The sequence below is a fragment of the Neoarius graeffei genome, chromosome 5 (assembly GCF_027579695.1).
Source record: "Neoarius graeffei isolate fNeoGra1 chromosome 5, fNeoGra1.pri, whole genome shotgun sequence".
In the NCBI taxonomy this organism is placed as follows: Eukaryota; Metazoa; Chordata; class Actinopteri; order Siluriformes; family Ariidae; genus Neoarius; species Neoarius graeffei.
The window spans coordinates 62,102,301-62,124,148 of record NC_083573.1 but is presented as its reverse complement, the minus strand read 5'-3'; the positions used below and the strand labels follow the sequence as shown (position 1 = coordinate 62,124,148).

The 21,848-nt window shown below is 42.4% G+C and overlaps 1 protein-coding gene across 1 annotated transcript in view; it reads right to left on the bottom strand.

Moving 5' to 3' along the window:
- stk40 (serine/threonine kinase 40) overlaps positions 1-9,328 on the bottom strand; it is a 32,832-nt gene extending 23,504 nt beyond the window's left edge. The window contains exons 1-2 of the mRNA XM_060922184.1: positions 9,107-9,328; positions 279-405 (exon numbers count right to left, since the gene is read on the bottom strand). Coding sequence (XP_060778167.1) covers positions 279-396 — 118 coding nt within the window. The 5' untranslated portion in view covers positions 397-405; positions 9,107-9,328. The remainder of the gene's footprint in view (positions 1-278; positions 406-9,106) is intronic.
- Positions 9,329-21,848: the final 12,520 nt, after the last annotated feature.

The following is a 21,848-nucleotide window of genomic DNA, read 5'->3' as shown; positions in this document are numbered from 1 at the left end:
AATGGTACAGTTTGTACAGTGGTCTGCAATTTTCCCCTGGTTCAAATGTAAACTTACACTGCACTTCTTACAAGGTTTCTTAAAAAGCTGTTATTTATAAGGTGTACAGACTTGGGCATTAAAGTGCATGTAAATCCTACTGCAAAAAGAACACCCTACAAGACCTAGAACTGAAGCTTCACAATAAACCTTTTTTGTCGTCAGTCCATGGAATCCATCTGACCTTCACTAACGCGCATTAAACTAAACTTTTCACTCAGTACCCCCAGGTCTCTTACCCAAGACAAAGGGTCCAGCTCTCTTAGCATTGATGCCAGATATCCCAGGACAAAGGAGCTTGCTTGCCCTGCCAGATGATTCCCCTGCCCCTCTCTCTGCAACACGGCGTCTAGACATTCTGCAGGTCTGTAAAGACAAAAGCAGATAAGCAAAAAGCATTCAAAAATCATAAATGGGTCCAATACGTCCATGAAAACTAGTGAACATTCATTTGAAATTAAGCAAAGTACACAGCAAATAATTAAAGTCTTGAGCAGAGACACCAAGCACCTTTATAATACTGCAGTAAGCAGAACCCTGACAGAGGGAACCTGGCTCACGACAGTCCAAATCAGAAAGAAAAAACATTCAGTACAGTGCTACTGAGGGCTTCCAGTAGACTGGCAGCAAAGGGTGAGTCACCGGCAGGAAAAAAAAAAAAAAAAGTGGGGGGATGGGAGCTGTAAGAGATAACCCCTCCCCACCATTTTACGACAATCACAAGATCTGCCAACAGCAGTGGCTCTGAATGAATGGCAGGCCATCACAGGTCCATTTGCATCAACAGAGAATGGCTGCTCGGGTGAAATCTCCTGATGAGACTGCAGCAAAACAATAGGAATAAACATGAGTAATACTTTGGAAATTGAATTCAGCGAGATTGCATGCAAAAAGAATGGAGTTGTACATCAGCATGTACAGACCAATAGGCAGAAATTACACCTACCAAAAAAAAAAAAAAAACCCTTAAAAAAAACAATATGGCTTTATGGTGGATTGCTGTTTCAACACACCCCTTCGCACTTATTTTTAATTTGTGAAGTGCATCTGCAATCATAAGTGGTGCAAAAAACACATGAGATTATGAATTTACCATTGGTCAAGTAACTTCAGTTTCATAAAGTTTTCAAAACTGGATAACTTTAGGATTCAGCCAGCCTTGAACAAAGGTTCTTTTTTTTTTTTTTAATTTAGGGTTATACACACACACACACACACCAGAGGAAGTTTGTCCATTTGTCTTGTCGAGAAACTAGTTTCTATAATTTGCTGAAACTCTCTCCCTAGTTCCTGTAAGAAGGAAGTACATGCCTCATATTAAAAGTGTGATTCACAGGGCAACTGCATGGTTCCCACTTACCAATGACTAGTCAGAAATAAAAATAACCTTTTGATACTAGTGTGATATACCAAGTCACAACAGGAGAAGATTATTTAAGGCAGAGCTTTCTCCACCCCAGTGAAATCTTAATCAAGCCATACTTAATTTATCTAGAAGTTCTCTATTTATTTTCTCTGTTTATCTGTAATGATGCTGCTGGAATCTTAGCCCATGTTTACATTAGACCGTATCAGCGGATCATCAGATTAACGTTTTTAAAATGATTAGCGTGCACACAGCAACACAAATACACGATTTGCGTGCACACAGCAACGCCAATACACGGATATGCTCGGCTCCGCAGGCATCCTGCGCTCCAAATCACTCCGCCCTGAACAGCGAGTGCCCTCTGGAGGGTGCGCACTACGGCCTTGCACAGCTCACAGAGCACGCGAGTGAAGTGAACAAGCTGTGATTCGGGACTGAGCCGCTGTGTGTGTGATCCCAGCGCACATCACTTACCACTTGCAAGTGGAAGGATGGCAAGCCTAAAGACAATCATAACTACACAATGGGCAGTATTTGCATCAGTATTTGCAGTATTTTCATACTTTTATACTCTTTAATGAAAGGTGATAAGGCGGAAGTCCGCGCCGTTTTTCAGCAGTCGCGTCACATGACCAACGCCAGCGAATCAGGAAGGTGGATGTCACAGTGACGTTGTCCAATGAGACGCCAGCTAGAGCCCAGCACAGCGTATCCGCGTATTCTGAATGTTTACACAGCACCGGAGCTGACACGATCTGGATTGAATACGTGGATGCTGGCGGATTCCCGTTTCCCGGCGTTTCCAGGCGGTTTAATGTAAACGGACAGTGCATCCGCGAAGAAAACGAGACAGATACGGTCTAATGTAAACGTAGCCTTAATTTCCCTGAGGGAACCCACCCAAAGGGATCAATGAAGTTTTATCTAATCTAATTTCAAATTATGATAAAACAATACCAACAAGCTCAGGCCATTAGCCTAAAAGAAACGTCATATGAAAGGATATTGCATTTTCAAGTTTAGTTATACCACAGCACTGTTGATTTCTCAAATCTGATTTTCAATAATAGTGTCAGCATTAAATCAAACAGTAAATCAATTCACATGTTTACACAGTAAATGCTCTCATTGTAACATTATCAGTTGTATAGTAATAACATTCACAGGGACCTGTATGGCCAACAACCTACAAAATCTAATAAGACTAATAAAATAAAATGCATCCTTATTATACAAAGAACAATGTAGCAGCTGATGTGAAAATTTCTATATAGTTTAACATAACGGAAGGATTCTCAGGTGTCAGTGCTTTGCAAGTTTCCTGCAACAGAGGAGTCTTTATAACAGGACTTTGCACTGTATTGGCCCTTTTCCACTACCCTTTTTCAGCTCACTTCAGCCCGACACGGCTTGCATTTCGACTACCTCAGAGCAGCACGACTCAGCTCGCTTCAGCCCTGCTTAGCACCCCAAACTCGCACGGTTTTGGAGTGGGGCTGAAGCGAGCCAAACCAAGCCGAGTGGGGCTAGGGGCGTGAGGAGACACTCCCCTGTGCACTGATTGGTGAGGAGGAGTGTCCTCACATGCCCACACACGCACCGCGAGCACGCTGGGATCTGTAAACACCGTAAACCCGGAAGAAGAATTACGAGAATTTCTGAAGCCTTATGCGCCTCGCCTCATCTATACGCTCTTGCCAGTATCTGTTGGCGTTGTCGGTGACAACAAGCCACAGCACCAAGACCAGCAACACTAACGACTCCATGTCCTCCATGTTTATTGTTTACTATCTGGGTCATGAGACTACCGCTTAAAAGGTCACTGATGTCACTGTTTGCACCACCTAACGACATCACGTGACGTCCACCCACTTTCGCTAACTCCACCCAATGTGTCCACCCACTTCCAGCCAGCATGGTTGTAGTCAAAATGCAACTCCAACAGCCCCACTCAGCTCGACTCAGCCCGGCTCAGCCGCGTTGGTAGTGGAAAAGCGGCATATGGCTCTTGGTAACATGACCATTTGTGATTTTTTTTTTTTGGGGGTGTGTGACCGAACACTGCTGTAATATAAGCAATAAGAGGAACTTAAAGTGCATATCCTGGACCAATTTTTTTTTTTAAATATATGAAAGTATGTCCCTTTACACACTCATCCAGAAGGATAATTTTGCACAAGGCCATCTGTCTACAGCAGAAAAAAAATAAAATAAAACGCATCTGGAAAAATCCCAAGGGAGTCTGGAGCCAGAATCGTGACGTCACCTGCAGAAGCGCCAGCAGGCTGCGAGAGATTGCACAGTTTCAGTGCACAGTCTGTGTAGACCAAGTTTAGCAGCTAGTGATTTTGCATTGAAATATGGAATTGTCACCTGAGCGCAATGTTGCTTCACCTTTGGATGAAGAATATAATGAGATGTCAGAATTGGGGCTTCATCTGTTTGGATTTGATGAGGATTCAAGTAGAGAAGACGATGGAGACAACACCGGGGATGTAAATAATATGGTCGTTTTCTCATAAACGAGCCAGCGCTGACGTAGGATTCAGAAGGAGGCGTCCCGCACGTGACGTCACGAAAAATCAATGTTTGCTGGTAAATCCAAATGGCAAGTTTTTTCAGAAGCAGACGAATTCGCCTCAAACGGTTTGATTTCAACTGAATTTCTGGTATTGTGCAAAGTAAAAAAATTGCACAAAATGCAACAGATATTTGAACAAAGTTTAATATAAAATAGGAGAATTACATTGATCTTAATCCTGAATTTACCCGTGATATGCACTTTAATGTCTCGCATACATTCAACAGCTTTAATAATAAACCGTAACTGTTGGCAAATTGCTGTGGTACAAGTGGAATAATACGAAAATAAGTTCATTTCAGGCCATATAAAACCATTCACCACCTGAGTGGTGTCCTATAACAACGTTTCACTTTTTATTCCCTACTTAACTTTCAGTTCTTATAATAAATAAATAAAATAAATAAATAATAGATTGGGGCGGCACGGTGGTGTAGTGGTTAGCGCTGTCGCCTCACAGCAAGAAGGTCCTGGGTTCGAGCCCCGGGGCCGGCGAGGGCCTTTCTGTGCGGAGTTTGCATGTTCTCCCCATGTCCGCGTGGGTTTCCTCCGGTTTCCCCCCACAGTCCAAAGACATGCAGGTTAGGTTAACTGGTGACTCTAAATTGACCGTAGGTGTGAATGTGAGTGTGAATGGTTGTCTGTGTCTATGTGTCAGCCCTGTGATGACCTGGCGACTTGTCCAGGGTGTACCCCGCCTTTCGCCCGTAGTCAGCTGGGATAGGCTCCAGCTTGCCTGCGACCCTGTAGAAGGATAAAGCGGCTAGAGATAATGAGATGAGATGAAATAATAGATTGGCCACTACAATTAGACACCTTAACCATCTTTTGGCCGTTGCAAAAGTAGAAGAGACTTTTAATACGTAAATTGTGCATGAATAAGTTACTCAAACTTCCACTAGGTGGGGGAGAAAAATATTGAGTTGATTCCCAATTACTTAGTGTATCAGATCACGTGACACCGTTCTACAATGAGACCCCTTTGTCCACAGTTATCGACCCTCAGATGATTATCTAAAAATATTTATTTATTTTTTTATATAATTTTTATATATATATATATATATATATATATATATATATATATATATATATATATATATATATCTCTTTCGGTATGTGGTATTAAGTGAAAACTTATTTAAAATGTTTTACAGAAACATTTAGTAGAAAAAAAACTTTTATATTAATATATCGATGTTGGTGCTTATGTTAATGAGGAAGTAGTAATTCTAATGTTTGTAAACAAAATTTCTGACAGGTTAAACAATCTTTTTGTTCCACTTGAAGTTTACCAATAAAGGTCAACAGGCAATTGACATTGACCTGGATTTTCATGTGGTTACAAAGGTCGCACGTCATTCCTCGAACCAAAATATAACCTCTATTGATGTAATATGTGGTATTCACAACAAACTATAAATTATTAATAGATAAAAAATCTGAATATTTCAAGCATATAAAAAAATTACATGCTGGGAATTTAATTCTGGTCTAATTCTATTTACTGCAATAGGATTCCAAATACTCTAAACATTCCATTCTGTTATGAATCAGGAAAGAAAGGAAAAAAGCCACTATAAAAATCACAACCCTTTTTTTTTTTAAAGTACTTCATCTACTTCAATTTTACATAAAGATCAATACATAACAGTTATAAAGGTCACTTAACTCCACAGGGTGTCGATAATCGTGAACACCAGTGAAAGTGACTATAGAGATCTTGCAGTCACGTGACCGGAAAGTACACAACCGCCATCGTGTCGGTCAAAAACACCGCTGAATACTGCTGCACTCGTGTACAGAATGGATCAATTTCAACCGACGGACTACACGGCTCATTTTTCTAATGAACAGATAACTAGATATATGTCTAAAATAAACGATCTACAGATTTGTAACCCTTATGGCTTTCCGGACGGAGTTTTCACGACCGGATTTTGAACTGCCAGCGGAATACCCGGACGTGTATGATTACCTCATCAACTTTCCCTCGCTGTTCAGTGGTGAAGCACTGCGTGCTTATAAATCTCTGGACAGTTTTCTTTACAGAAATTCAGGATGTCAGCGACTCAGATGTGGCATCTTGTAAGCAAGAAAATGATCCTCACTGGATGGGTAAGTCACTTAAGTATTGAGTATAGCACTGACCAGCCGATTATAGAATAAGGTAATTCCAAATCGTCCGTGTTGTTTACATGGACCTGGCGTTGGAGAGGTAGAGGCTTGGCAGTGGAGATTTGAGTGGCTGTTTTCTGAGCTTAGTCAACAGGCCGGCTCTGCCTGTAGCCTCGCTTTTGCTTCGGCTCCCGGCGCCGCCTCCTTCGCTTTGCTTCCGATAACAATCCACGGAGACACCGCTGGTCTCGCAATCTGGTCTCATCCGGAATGTTTTTTTGTTTTTTTTCCTCGGCCGGAATGTTGTGCATGCGATGGAAATCGCTACAAACCGTCATTTTCTGCTGGAAACCAATGTCCAGTAAGTCCATACGGTTGTAGTGGATATTGAAGTCCGGTACAGACGAACAACACGCAAAAATACACACAAAAAACAAAAAACGTGCACAGGTAGGGAGAGCTTGTAGCCGCAGCCGTTGTAGTAGAATTGTATATAGTAGGGTTTTCCAGAAGAAAAGGTAGAAGTAAAAGCAGAAGTAGAACCAGAAGTAGAAGGCGGAATATGGCGTTTGACCGACACGATGGCGTCTGTCACTATCTGGATCGGCTGTGACGTCACATGCAAGACCTCTATTGACACCTCACATGACTTCTCAAACGCGTGTTTAAGGTACAAAACAGTGACTGTCAAATGAAAGCGTAAAGCCCGGCGCACACCGGTGACTTCACATTGCAAGCGTATTGCGATTTTTGGACGCAAGTTTCCCCTCTTGGGTAGCTGCGTGTGTACATCATCTGCGACCAGTGGGCGATTTGGGGAGGGGGATGCAAGTCACGTGGAAACCATGTGACTACTTTGCAGGCAGGGATTGGATTAGCCTTTGGAGGTGATCGCTTCATTATCACAAAGACACGCACACGTGGCGATATCTCTGCAACAAGTCAGTGACTGGTGATTTTTTGTGTCACACAATAGCAAGTATGTTTGATACCTGCGATCTGCCTCAAGCAAAATTCACCGTCGCAAACATCCACACACGAAGCAATTTTTCACTTGTGTCAAAAAGTTGCATGACCAAGCGACGGTCAAATCACCCGTGTGCGCCGGGCTTAACAAAGTAGGTTTCGACAAACAGCTCATGAAAGATAGGTGAATTTGAGGAGTAAAAACATGTCCATGATCTTTCCACCATGCTTACCTGCGATGATAACGTCTGGGTTTTCCTCAAATTGCTCATTCATCTCATTATCTGTAGCCACTTTATCCTGTTTTACAGGGTCGCAGGCAAGCTGGAGCCTATCCCAGCTGACTGTGGGCGAAAGGCGGGGTACACCCTGGACAAGTTGCCAGGTCATCACAGGGCTGACACAGACAACCATTCACACACTCATTCACACCTACGGTCAATTTAGAGAGTCACCAGTTAACCTAACCTGCATGTCTTTGGACTGTGGGGGAAACCCACATGGACATGGGGAGAACATGCAAACTCCACACAGAAAGGCCCTCGCCGGTCAAGGGGCCTCAAATTGCTGATCGTGCTTAAAAAAACAAACAAACAAAAAACTCCATCTCAGGTAACGAGCTGTCATCACACGATAAGATCAAAGTGTGTGTGGGGGTGTGTTAGTCTTCCACTTGATTAATTAACCAATAATAATTGTTGTAACTGAAACTCACCTTTGTAAAATTGTTTATTGGTAAACCTGAAAAAGGTGTTGACAATTATGGACTGTCGATAATTGTAGCCGCCACTCTACCATAATCATGGGCTCATAGCTTATACCTCTGAAGAAGTAGGACCCCACCACACAACTTCAAGCCATTCTGCACCAGTGTACAGAGCTCATGTGGCTGCTATTGTACATACATTCTCAGTTTCATCATCATGGATGCTTGTCCAGCTCCAGACTGCTGATAATGCTACAGACATGATCACATGGACATCAGCCTTTGAGATGCATCTATTAACAGAGCTTTGCACAATGACGCCATGTCCACGCTTTATCTTGCTGGGTTTGGACATTTTTGCAGGTCACATCTGCACACAAACCTAGTTTACAATCGAGTCCAAAGAGAGAGTGTCCTTTGCACGATTTGTTAAGAAACTCCAGATTTTTAGACGCCTTCCACTTTAGCCAGTCTTACGTTTTTGTTTTATTAAACAGTCTAAAGCGCTAGTTTATATGCGGAATGATGTCACTGGAAGGATGTGTGTGTGTACTCCACTTTGTAAACACATGCCAGCCTCATTAGCCAGGCAGCTAAATTTAAAGCCACGAGTTTCAGCCATGTGTGGAATTACAGGACGACAATTTACCAACAGATCTGCATTCTCTCTTTCAAAAAAAGAGGCACTTTTCTGACCAAGCTTTCACAAAACAAAAAGCACCAGCATTTGATACAAGACCGCAACACAGAAGTTGCCTACAATAACCAGAGACGCGAGCCACAAACTGGAGCTGAATCCGCGGCTCATATGAAACCAAATTAGTGTCCAAGAGGACAGTCGGTTAGGAGACATCTCTTCTAGTTTACTCGGTCAAGTCCCCACTCGCTAATGATTCTCAGTGGAAGCGCTATAGCACTTGGAGATTAGGGGCAGGTCGGTCACAGGAAGGAAAGGAGCAGGGCTTAGGCTGCTACTCAGTTGATTATAATCAATGCTGATTTCGACTCGGATTTAAAGGACAGCTAGTCAAATGTTAGCTTGCGTGTACATGTAAAGCTGGTAAATGTGTGTTTGAGGAACATACAGCTAGCATTTCCAGCTGATACTTTTCAGCTAAGTTACTCGAAGCTATGTTACTTGATAAAGCTATAGTATCTCTGGCTAATACTGCTTCAAACAATATTATTTTTGAAAAGTAAATGTGCTACCTGCTAGCCAGACACGACAAATTAGACGTGTGTAGCTTTCTAGTTAAAAACCGAGTGTCAGCTTGGCTCTTTAACACGAAGCTTACTCCACTGACTGACGGGCCATTTAATAACTCACCTCTAGCTAAAAACCGCCGAGGGAATATCCTGTGTTATCTACACAACCGCCGACATCTTTGTCCAAATCGTTGCCGAGGACCGGTGCACTGACAGTTCCTCCACACCACAAAGCCGTCTGTCTTTCAAAATGCACGTTTTTTTTTATTCCTCACAGCATTACCGAAACTGGTAATCAGGAAAAGCCGCCTTGGGACTGCTGATCACATCTTTCCATAGCAGCACCACCTGACAACGGAAATGACGCACGTAGGATAAGTGACAGTGCAGCACAGCCAATAAAAGCTGAAGGCCCGCCCCCTTCTTAATGTCAATTACATGCCTTGTCTTGCAGCTGAAAAAAGCCTTGTTGGTTCAGTTATGTTAAACATTCTTCTCAAAGCAGCCGTTTAATCAAATTTTAAACAGTATAATCTTTATGGATTTTAGGGTCACGATACAGCAGGCGTAAATATGTATTCCGTTTTTTTAGACTCTCATTTGGCTTCTATGTGGTTTAATTCAAGGACAGAATTAGACAGTGAAGTATGACGTTTAAAATAAAAACAGACAAAGAAACAAACATAATTTGACGAATATAGCTATGCCTACCCTGGTGAAAGATCGAGCTTGGACTGATCATCTACAAATTCCAAAACACAGGGCAAGCTGGTCAAACTAGTAAATGGAAACCTCTGAATTATTGCTGCTAAAGTGACATCTTACTCAAGCTGTTTTAAAGAAAATTACACAACAGTATGGTAGTCAGAAAATCTCAAATATTTATTGCTCATGAAATTATGAAGTTTTAAAAAAATAACTTACCAGCTGGTAAAGATGGTCTACAAGGTTGACCAGCTGGGACTGTGTTGCTGCAGCTGGTCAGAAAAAGCTGGATTTTTCAGCAGGATTCATTTTGCCCCTGTTTAATTTCATGCACTTGTGTCTGCTTGTAAAGACTACTGACACATTTTCCTTATTCTTTCATGCACAAGACCCTTGAGTGGTGTTATTTTAGTCACTAAGCCCACCTACACTAGCAGCTTCAGTTTAGAGTGGGCAGCTTGTCAACATACACGACTTTCTTATATAGCTGGTTTCATTTTCCTGCCTTGACTCAGCTCAGCTTTTGCATTTAGCAGTGTGAAACTTATCAGCCAGTGGTTTAAAATTGGACGACCCACAGGTTTTTGGGTGGAAAATGAGTGAATCATGTTTTGTGAGTAGGCTACACTTGTAAAGAGGGGAAGACACATTAAAAAAAAAAAAATTAATGCATAGCAGGAAATGTGTAGTAAAATTTAGAATAAAAAACAGTATATGAATTTACATTTAAAGATCATACTTATGTCTATTATAATAAGCCAAACAGTGGTGCAGTGGGTAGTGTAGCTCACAGCTCCAGGGTCCCTAGTTTGTTCATGAGTTTGGCTTACTGTCTGTGTGGAGTTCAGCATATTCTCCACGTGTCTAATTTCTTCCCACGTCCCAAAACATGCCAGTAGGTGGACTGGCTTATCTAAATTGTCCCTGGGTTGGCATCCCATTCAGAGTGTGTTTTTGCTATGTACCCAGTGTTCCTGGGACAGGCTCCAGATCTGGATCCACCATGACCCTGACTAAAATCAAGTGGTTATTGAAGATGAATGAATAATAGATAGGTATGCTAGAAAAGGGCTATCCAACAATACTATAAATATAAGCATTAAAGACCATATTCATTATCTCAGGCAAGTTGTCATATTACCATAGCATATTTTGGCAGCCTTTCATTTATCCGTGGCTGAAATGGAGAACATGTTTGTGGTGGGGTTTTTTTTAATAACTTCTCTCATTTCATTCTGATGTCATGGAAACACTAGTAACATGGTGATTTAAATGGCTGGAGTGTTTTCCATTAAACCTGGATGCAAATGAAGTGAACTACAGATACTCATTAAGGTAAGCAGAAATGGAGAAGTGTTCATGGAGAAGGGCTGATGTCATGGGTCTATAAAAGTGAGGACTCAATATCGGAGCACACACATATGTTTAAGAAGAACAAATGGGCACACAGATTGGAGTTCTCGTTGGGAATGAATGTGACTGATTCATTCATTCATGTGTAGGAGCAGAATGTCTCTCCCACGACTATACAAATGAATAGAGGAGTTTCAGAATTGCTTATTAGAAAATGTCATCAAAAGCCTTACTGTGTTGGCTGTGTGGGTGAATGAGAGACAGGGTGGGCAGCAGGACACGATGACTAGTCTGAATCTTTAGCCAATGATCAATGTGCACTGCTACAGGAGCAGACTGTCTGTTACTCAACATGTAACAGGATTATCAAGAGAAAAAAGTTTAAAAAGGAAAAAAAGCTATTCTCTTGCTGTTAGCAAACCAAGTGACTAAGTACTTTAAATGATATTGTCAGTTCCACAGTCTGAACATGTGTTATGCAAAATTTTCTTGTTGTACTTGTCTCACATGTTGAAATAAAAGATTTCTCTCATAGGCAGTTATAGGCAATGTTCCAGTACTAAAAATAATATTTTTTTGTATTGTACACTACTTTTCAAAAGTTTGGGGTCACTTTGAAATTTCCTTATTTCTGAAAGAAAAGCACTGTTCTTTTCAATGAAGATCGCTTTAAACTAATCAGAAATACACTCTATACATTGCTAATGTGATAAATGACTATTCTAGCTAAATTCTACTAAGGCCCTGTCCACACGGCAACGGATTCAGGCGAATCTGATAAAATTGTTTATCGTTTCGGCCTGGCGTCCACACGGCACCGGCGTTTTGGGTGCCCCAAAACGAAATCTTTTGAGAACGGGTTCCAGAGTGAAAAAATCTGGCAACGGCGCCGTTGCGAAGTCGTCTGGATGAGTAGAATGGATTTGTTTACGATGACGTCACAACCACATGACTGTCAGTCAGTGGCGGCTGGTAGTCTTTCAAACGGGAGGCTGGTCGGTTACGATATTTCCAGATTTTAAAAGAAAAAAAAATCAGTTTTGCCCATACTCTTGCCTCTGATCTGGCTGATTGTTGGCAGCGTCACAAACTGTGAAATAACAGGTTCTTTTGGCCCATTAGCCTACTGTCCAATATACATGATGGTGGTGTTGGGGGGAGGTGTATATTTTAATATTTTATATTTTAAAATTGTGGCATGTTGTTTAAAAATTGATCATTATTGAAAGCAGCTCTTTGTCAGGAACCTCAGCAGTAACAGCAGTGTGTTCCGGAATAGGCACAAGCACTGACCTTGGGGAGCCAAACAGAGCTGGGTGCCACACATTTCATTCAAACACACTTTCCATATATTTTACTTATTTTGACTGAGAAATGTTTTATTGACAATTTTGATAACCCTTCACTTTTAATCCAGGTTTGTAGTGTGAAATGTTCTCAGCTGTGTTTTTGTTTAAAAATGTTTTCCAAATTGTAGCTGTGTTTAATTCATCTCATCTCATTATCTCTAGCCGCTTTATCCTTCTACAGGGTCGCAGGCAAGCTGGAGCCTATCCCAGCTGACTACGGGCGAAAGGCGGGGTACACCCTGGACAAGTCGCCAGGTCATCACAGGGCTGACACAGACAACCATTCACACACTCATTCACACCTACGGTCAATTTAGAGTCACCAGTTAACCTAACCTGCATGTCTTTGGACTGTGGGGGAAACCGGAGCACCCGGAGGAAACCCACGCGGACACAGGGAGAACATGCAAACTCCACACAGAAAGGCCCTCGCCAGCCCCGGGGCTCGAACCCAGGACCTTCTTGCTGTGAGGCGACAGCGCTAACCACTACACCACCGTGCCGCCGTGTTTAATTCATATCCAGAAAAATATATATTCCAATATAATATACTCAGCATAAACATTTCAAATAGATTCTATATTTTTGGTCCATCCATGACATATTACTAAAGTAGCCTATTTACTGTTGTTGATGTGGGTCACTTGCTGTTAGCCAATTCACTTTCTCGTACCAGGAGAGCTGAAAGGAACAAGTATTATTCCCTACCTTTTTCACCAAGTCAATTTGAGGCGTTGGTCTACCCTGCTCTTTAATTTTTTCCTCAAAAGGAAGACTGGCAAATGGCTTCGCCAAAATTAAATCAGCAATGCTTGGCATCTGTGCACAGCTTTCTTGCTAGCTGACTAGCCCCCTCAAGTTCAAGTTCAGTCACTCAAATAAACGAAATTTCTGGAAGTAAGATAGCAAACTTGACAACACTATATTTACACTTTATTTACAATGAAAATATATACAAACTAAAAAAGCTGGTAGAAACCGTATGTAATGAATGAAATCGAAATGTAAGCTGATCTCTTACAATACACCACAGCACTAGCGAATCCGCATGGGACTGAACTGAAATTCACCGCTGCCTGTCTACATTTGAAACGAGCTGTCAATCAAAGAAAATATCCGGCCGCTTTCACCAATCACCTCACGGAAACTGCCATGTCCCTCCCACTGTGAGGCTGGGAGTCCGTGGTGGGCATTTTTGCAGTATTTGTCCAATAACCGTCTTGCATTTTGAGATTGAAAAGCGCATAGCTCCCAAATGCCATTGAAGTCCACTGAGGCTGCGCTGCATCGCGCTGTCGAGGGGGAAAAACTCATGCACACATTAGGCGAACTGGGGAAAGTTATAACGGAATGATTTCGCACTGTAGTTGGGTTGAGCACATATATTTCTATGATTCTGGATCTGAAATAGCAATGTTATAAGGTCGGCTATAACATAAGCCTAGCGCAATTCATCCTACACAATGTTCATCATTTTTAGAGGAGGCTGAGCCTCCCTCGTTGTCTTAGAGCAATCGCCCGTGCTGTCAGTGCTTCACGCCGGGTAGAAGTGTAACGAACTCGATGCGAGTTGTCAACAAATCCTATAACTTGGTTCATGAAACGCGCTTACAAAATATTTTCACTGTGAATATTTATTGTGTAATGGTGCAAAGTGAGAGAGAGAGAGAGAGAGAGAGAGAATAGCCCTTAGGGCAGAGTCTTTAGTCCAAACACTGCGGAAGCAGTACCAAACCGCGCACCGCCCGTGCGCTTTCCAAAAACAAAAACAGTCCCGCCAGCAAACATAGGAAAAAAAAAAAAAAGGAGCGAGCTCACCTCTTCAGATGTTGGTTTAAGTCCGACAATACATTCCTCAAAAAGGGCGTAGAAGAACAAAGTAATCCATCAACGTGTAGCATTCAATTTATTCCGGACCATTAAAGAATTCTGGAGGATATCAGAATGTTGGCGTACCGCTGGGGTGCCATGGTAACGGCCCGCGGGCCGGATACGGCCCGATTGGTCATCACATCCGGCCCGGTGGTTCATGAGACTTTTTTTAAAAATAATAAATTAATAAAAATCGAATGTTTTGTGTTTTTTTCGTAATGATTTTAAATCTAATGTTTCAATTTGATTCCATTTTCGTGTAATCCATCGGTTCGTTTTTAGCTGCTCTCTGCTTGCTGCAGCACGCGCAGGTGCAATGACCCGGATTTAATGTAGAGTCGGCTAGTTGTTGCTCGTTCACAAGATGTTGTCTAAAAAGAGAAAAGTTGATTCTGAGGGTCGCATCTTTCAGGAAAAATGGAGAGAGAAATACTTTTTATGGGAAGTAGGGGGAAAACCTGTTTGTCTGATTTGTTCGCAACAAGTGGCTGTACCGAAGGAATACAATGTCAAAAGACATTACGAGACCCACGCCAACAAATACAGCCAATTCACCGGGCAACGCAGGACTGAAAAGCTAAATGAGCTTGCCTCAAACCTTCAAAAACAGCAAGCAGCTTTCTCAAAGTCTCGAGAGACACATGAAGGTTCGTTTTAATATCATACATCATCTTCAGTTCTCCTTTAATGTTAAATGCGGCTGTTTTCAAAGAGGGGTGTCTCAATATCTTTGTTGTACATTTTATTTCATGTTAGGGGCAGTGAAGGCGAGTTACATCATCACGTGGGAGATCGCAAAAGTGTCCAAGCCATTTTCGGAGGGTGCATTCGTCAAGGATAAATACGCATCTGTTGGAATCCAATCTTTCTATCAGTCATTGCCACCAGAGTACCCAATTATCACGGCCTTTGCCGGTAAAATACTCTGTATGTTCGGGACAACATATTTATGTGAACAGGCATTTTCAGTAATGAATATTAATAAATCGAAACTGCGTCGTCGTCTGACCCATGGACATCTCAACGATGTCATGAAAATAGCAACTGCCCAGAGTCTGTCCCCCAATGTCGACAAGCTGGTAAAAAGTAAAAGACTTCTGGCTTCCACATGTAAAATGTAGCTGGTATTTCTCCCCCATGTAACCTTGTGCTGTGTGCTTGAGGGGGAATAAACAGGATGGGTGTGTGGAAATATATGTGGGACTTGACCAGCAAAGTTAATGTGCCATCTGTAGTTTGTTTTTATTGGTATGTTCAGTCATATTTGGCTCTTTTAAACTAATGCTACTGGATATTTAGTCACTTGACCTATTGGTGGAATTATTTACCCTGGCACTTCTTTCTTTTGACTCGTTTAGGCCTACTTGCCAATCGTTTTAATTGGCCTAATTAGGCCTATGCATTGACATGTTTTTGATGTGCAAGATCAATAAATCTGATCTAAGTCATTTACAGTTTACACTTGTGTTATTTGTGTCTTAGTCCATTTCTGTAGCATTTTTTTTTATAAATGTAGGCTACTTGCATGCTTAGACTGTCACATTTTCAGAGGGTAAATTGCTTCTGTCTGCCATGTTATTGTGCGCCTCATTTTGAGGCTATAGCTTTACAATTCCTTTTGGGCGTATAGGCCTTCAAAAATCATATAAAATAATGTCCTTTTGTTGAGTTAGTGTCTGGTCTTTTCAGGCCAAAAGTGTAATTCGGCCCCCAAGGTCCCACTTGAAAAAAATCTGGCCCCCTTACCAATTTCACCCTGGCACCCCTGGCGTACCGGCTTCCATCTACCCCCATTCATTCCTCTTTCCGCGTCTTTCGTTTTACGCTACTGATTAATAATCAAAACTTTGTGTGGCTAATGCTACAGAAGAAGGGGTTTATGCGCATGCGTCAACTTCTATTGTTCTGGTGTCTCCGATGGGACCGTCTTACAGCGCACGTAGTGGTGTGGCATGTGTATTGCATCGTTTTCAGCAAGCGTTGCGTTGCCATATGGACCTGAAATTTTACTGATCCGTTGCCCATGTGGACGCGATATTAAAAAAAAAAAAAATCTCGCTGCCGTTGTCGTGTGGATGTAGCCTAATGCCGCTTTTCCACTACAAACGCGGCTGAGCCGTGCCGTGCCGAGTCGAGCTGAGTCGAGCTGAGTCGGGCTGAGCGGGGCTGTTGGAGTTGCATTTCGACTACAACCGCGCTGAACCGTGCTGGCTGGAAGTGGGTGGACACATTGGGTGGAGTTAGCGAAAGTGGGTGGACGTCACGTGATGTCGTTAAGCAGCGCAAACAGTGACATCAGTGACAGTGGCGGAACAAGTCAGAGCCGGGCCGGGGGCGGGGCAAATGACCGGGCCCTTTATTAAAGCTTATCATAACATCATTTTAGGCTACAAAATGTCCGCAACTGCGGTGTTTACCAATTTCAACACTACCGGGTGCAACTATGTTATTTAGTACATCAAGTCCTTCAAACGAACATGTAACTTAGAAACAAAAAACATTAGGATACTGTACATGGCTCATAATAAAACATCAATAGCCTATACTGCGCACATTATTTGAAGGGCATACGAATGAGCGCTCAGAGGTTGCAACGGTGACAGGAAGAGTCAGAAATAAAAGGAGGGCGGTGCAAACCTCACTGAATGCACTGTGTTGACCAATTTCAACACTACGGGGTGCAACTATGTTATTTTGTACATTAAGTCCTTCAAACGAACATGTAACTCAGAAACAAAAAAACATTAGGCGACATACTGTACATGGCTCATAATAAAACATCAATAGCCTACTGCGCGCATTATTTGAAGGGCATACGACGAGCCTTGCGCTCCGCGAACTCGTCCACGATGCTCTGTATGTCACCGATTCAGTGAGCTTTTAAGCGGTAGTCTCACGACCCGGATAGTAAACAATAAACATGGAGGACATGGAGTCGTTAGTGTTGCTGGTCTTGGTGCTGTGGCTTGTTGTCACCGACAACACCAACAGATACTGGCAAGAGTGTATAGACGAGGCGAGGCGCATAAGGCTTCAGAAATTCTCGTAATTCGTAATTATTCTCCTTCCGGGTTTGCGGTGTTTACAGATCCCAGCGCGCTCGCGGGGCGTGTGTGGGCATGTGAGGACACTCCTCCTCACCAATCAGTGCACAGGGGAGTGTCTGCTCATGCCCCCAACCTCACTCGGCACGGCTTGGCTCGCTTCAGCCCCACTCCAAAACGGTGCGAGTTTTAGGGGCTAAGCAGGGCTGAAACAAGCTGAGTCGTGCTGGTTTTTGGTAGTCGAAACGCGAGCCGTGTCGGGCTGAAGCGAGCTGAAAAAGGGTAGTGGAAAAGGGCCATAAATGTCTGGTTTTTGGTGCAATATCTACATAGGTGTACAGAGGCCCATTTCCAGCAACTATCACTCCAGTGTTCTAATGGTACAATGTGTTTGCTTATTGCCTTAGAAGGCTAATGGATGATTAGAAAACCCTTGTACAATCATGTTAGCACAGCTGAAAACAGTTTAGCTCTTTAGAGAAGCTATAAAACTGACCTTCCTTTGAGCAGATTGAGTTTCTGGAGCATCACATTTGTGGGGTCAATTAAGTGCTCAAAATGGCCAGAAAAATGTCTTGACTATATTTTCTATTCATTTTACAATTTATGGTGTTAAATAAAAGTGTGACTTTTCATGGAAAACACAAAATTGTCTGGGTGACCCCAAACTTTTGAACGGTAGTGTATATAGTAGAGCAGGGGTTTTCAAAGTGTGGGAGAGTCAGCCCCCCCTCGGAGAGCAAGTAAACAACAGCGCCCCCCCTCACAATTTTTGTTGTTGCTATACTTAATGTTCCATTCGTATTTAAAAAAAAATGGTTGTTGTACACATTTTTATTTTTTTATTTTTCACATTTTAAACATCTCTGCTTTTTAAAACATCTTGTTTTACACATTTTAAACATCTCATAGCATCGTTAGCTAGCACCTCTTGGCAGACAACACACTGTGGCAGTGGAGCATCTTCAGATCCAGTCCATGAAAATCCAAACTTTAAATAATCGTGGTCATACTTCCTTATTTTTTCAGTCCCCCAGGATTTCGTGGGCCTTTTTTGTGATTGTTGCGGGCTAAAATGTCTGATGTTGCGGGGGTTTTCCAAAAAATTGCGATGAAAGTTGCGGTGTTTTTTAAGTTTTTGTTGCGATTACATTGCGGGAGGAAGTGAAAGTTGCGAGAAATTGTTGCGATTTTCTCTTTTTGTGATTAAAATTGAGTGATATGTTAAATATTAAGTTATTACTGAAAAACTATTGATTAAAAAAAAAACAAAGACACTGAGAAATGGTCCTATAAAAAACTTTACCAATATAAAAGATTACCAGGACTACAAAAATGCAGAAAAATAGGCTTTACTTATCCAAATGCACCTGTTGGTTCAAAAGTTAAAGTGCATAGAACCTCACAGCACAACATGAAGTTACCTTAAAATATAATATAAATGCCTCAGCTTTTATGTAAGAAAAAAAACTATTAATACTAGTACTATGTGCAGGCAGTCTCTCCTGAAGACTAAATTAAACAATAATTATAAACTAATAAAATAAATGGCTCAGGCTTCATAGAAGAAAAAAAAAACAATTTGAACAGAATCTCACAGTATGATGCTGAAGCTGCCTAAACAATGGAAAATAAAAGACCATTTTGGCAAAAATGTTGGCATCCATTAATTTCTTGTATTAAGTAAAAAAAAAATAAAGTGCGCACAGTCCTTCACTGTAAACATAACACACTTTCAGTAACAGAATTTAAGCCGATATAAACACTGACATCATGCAATGTTGCCAGATACTGCTGACGTTTTCCAGTCCAAAATATGTTCAAAACCCGCCAAAAAGCACTTGAAACCGCCCAATCTGGCAACACTGCACGCATGCTGCTTCTCTTGAACGTATACACGGAAGTAAGGCGGAAGGTAGTTTGTCGACGTCACCTCAAGACGACGCCAATGATTGGTCAAATTTGCGGGAAAGTTGCGGTGATTGGATATAATTGCAAGACCGCCCTGAATTCGCAGGGATTGGTTGAATTTGCGTTGAAGTTGCAAATCGCAACATCCTGGAGGTTCTGTTTTTTTGCTTGGCCCAGACTCTGTCTCCTCACTCACTGTAGCTTTAGGTACTAAAAATCGATCCATTTTGTCTCTGGTAAAGGCTAGCTGAAGTTCGCTAAATGTCCGCAATAGTAATTTATTCTGGTTTATTTTTCCTCACGTTGCGCCCCCCCTTAAGAACTCTGGCGCCCCCCCAGGGGGGGCGCGCCCCACACTTTGAAAAGCCCTGTAGTAGAATATATATACAATACACCTCAAAGTCAGAGGCCATGGTTCTCGACCGGAAAAGGGTGGCTTGCCCTCTCCAGGTTGGTGGAGAAGTCCTGCCTCAAGTGGAGGAGTTTAAGTATCTCAGGATCTTGTTCACGAGTGAGGGAAGGATAGAGTGCGAGATCGACAGGCGGATCGGTGCGGCCTCCACAGTGATGCGGTCGCTTTACCGGTCCATCATGGTGAAGAAGGAGCTGAGCCAAAAGGCGAAGATCTATGTTCCGACTCTCACCTATGGTCATGAGCTTTGGGTAATACTGGAAAAAACAAGATCGCGGCGGATACAAGCGCCGAAATGAGTTTCCTTCGCAGGGTGGCCGGGTGCTCCCTTAGAGATAGGGTGAGAAGCACAGTCACTCGGGAGGAGCTCAGAGTAGAGCCGCTGCTCCTCCACATAAAGAGGAATCAGCTGAGGTGGCTCGGGCATCTCTTTCGGATGCCTCCTGGACGCCTCCCTGGGGAGCTGTTCCAGGCATGTCCCCCCGGGAGGAGGCCCCGGGGAAGACCCAGGCCACGCTGGAGGGACTATATCTCTCGGCTGGCCTGGGAACGCCTCAGTGTTCTTCCCGAGGAGCTGGCTGAGGTGTCTGGGGAAAGGGAAGTTTGGGCTTCCATGCTCAGACTGCTGCCTCCTTGACCCGGTCCCGGATAAGTGGAAGAAGACGAGACGAGATATAGTAGAGTCACAAAATACTAACAGAGGACATAATAGCAATCATAGGTAATTTATCAGGTGTAAGATTGTTCATATTGTGAAGCTTTTAAAATCAGGACAGTTTGCAGTTACTGCAGTAAGCACAAGTGACTGATGACCCCTACTAGCCCAGACTAGTGGTTCTTAAAGTGGGGCTTCCCAGGAATTCCTGTAGCATAGCCATTTTTTAAAAAAAAACATAACTTTATTACAACCCCAATTCCAAAAAAAGTTGGGACAAAGTACAAATTGTAAATAAAAACGGAATGCAATAATTTACAAATCTCAAAAACTGATATTGTATTCACAATAGAACATAGACAACATATCAAATGTCGAAAGTGAGACATTTTGAAATTCCATGCCAAATATCGGCTCATTTGAAAATTTCATGACAGCAACACATCTCAAAAAAGTTGGGACAGGGGCAATAAGAGGCTGGAAAAGTTAAAGGTACAAAAAAGGAACAGCTGGAGGACCAAACTGCAACTCATTAGGTCAATTGGCAATAGGTCATTAACATGACTGGGTATAAAAAGAGCATCTTGGAGTGGCAGCGGCTCTCAGAAGTAAAGATGGGAAGAGGATCACCAATCCCCCTAATTCTGCGCCGACAAATAGTGGAGCAATATCAGAAAGGAGTTCGACAGTGTAAAATTGCAAAGAGTTTGAACATATCATCTACAGTGCATAATATCATCAAAAAATTCAGAGAATCTGTTAGAATCTCTGTGCAGAAGGGTCAAGGCCGGAAAACCATACTGGGTGCCCATGGTCTTCGGGCCCTTAGACGGCACTGTATCACATACAGGCATGCTTCTGTATTGGAGATCACAAAATGGGCTCAGGAATATTTCCAGAGAACATCATCTGTGAACACAATTCACCGTGCCATCCGCCGTTGCCAGCTAAAACTCTATAGTTCAAAGAAGAAGCCGTATCTAAACATGATCCAGAAGCGCAGACATCTTCTCTGGGCCAAGGCTCATTTAAAATGGACTGTGGCAAAGTGGAAAACTGTTCTGTGGTCAGAGGAATCAAAATTTGAAGTTCTTTATGGAAATCAGGGACACCGTGTCATTCGGACTAAAGAGGAGAAGGACGACCCAAGTTGTTATCAGCGCTCAGGTCAGAAGCCTGCATCTCTGATGGTATGGGGTTGCATTAGTGCGTGTGGCATGGGCAGCTTACACATCTGGAAAGACACCATCAATGCTGAAAGGTATATCCAGGTTCTAGAGCAACATATGCTCCCATCCAGATGACGTCTCTTTCAGGGAAGACCTTGCATTTTCCAACATGACAATGCCAAACCACATACTGCATCAATTACAGCATTATGGCTGTGTAGAAGAAGGGTCCAAGTACTGAACTGGCCAGCCTGCAGTCCAGATCTTTCACCCATAGAAAACATTTGGCGCATCATAAAACAGAAGATATGACAAAAAAGACCTAAGACAGTTGAGCAACTAGAATCCTACATTAGACAAGAATGGGTTAGCATTCCTATCCCTAAACTTGAG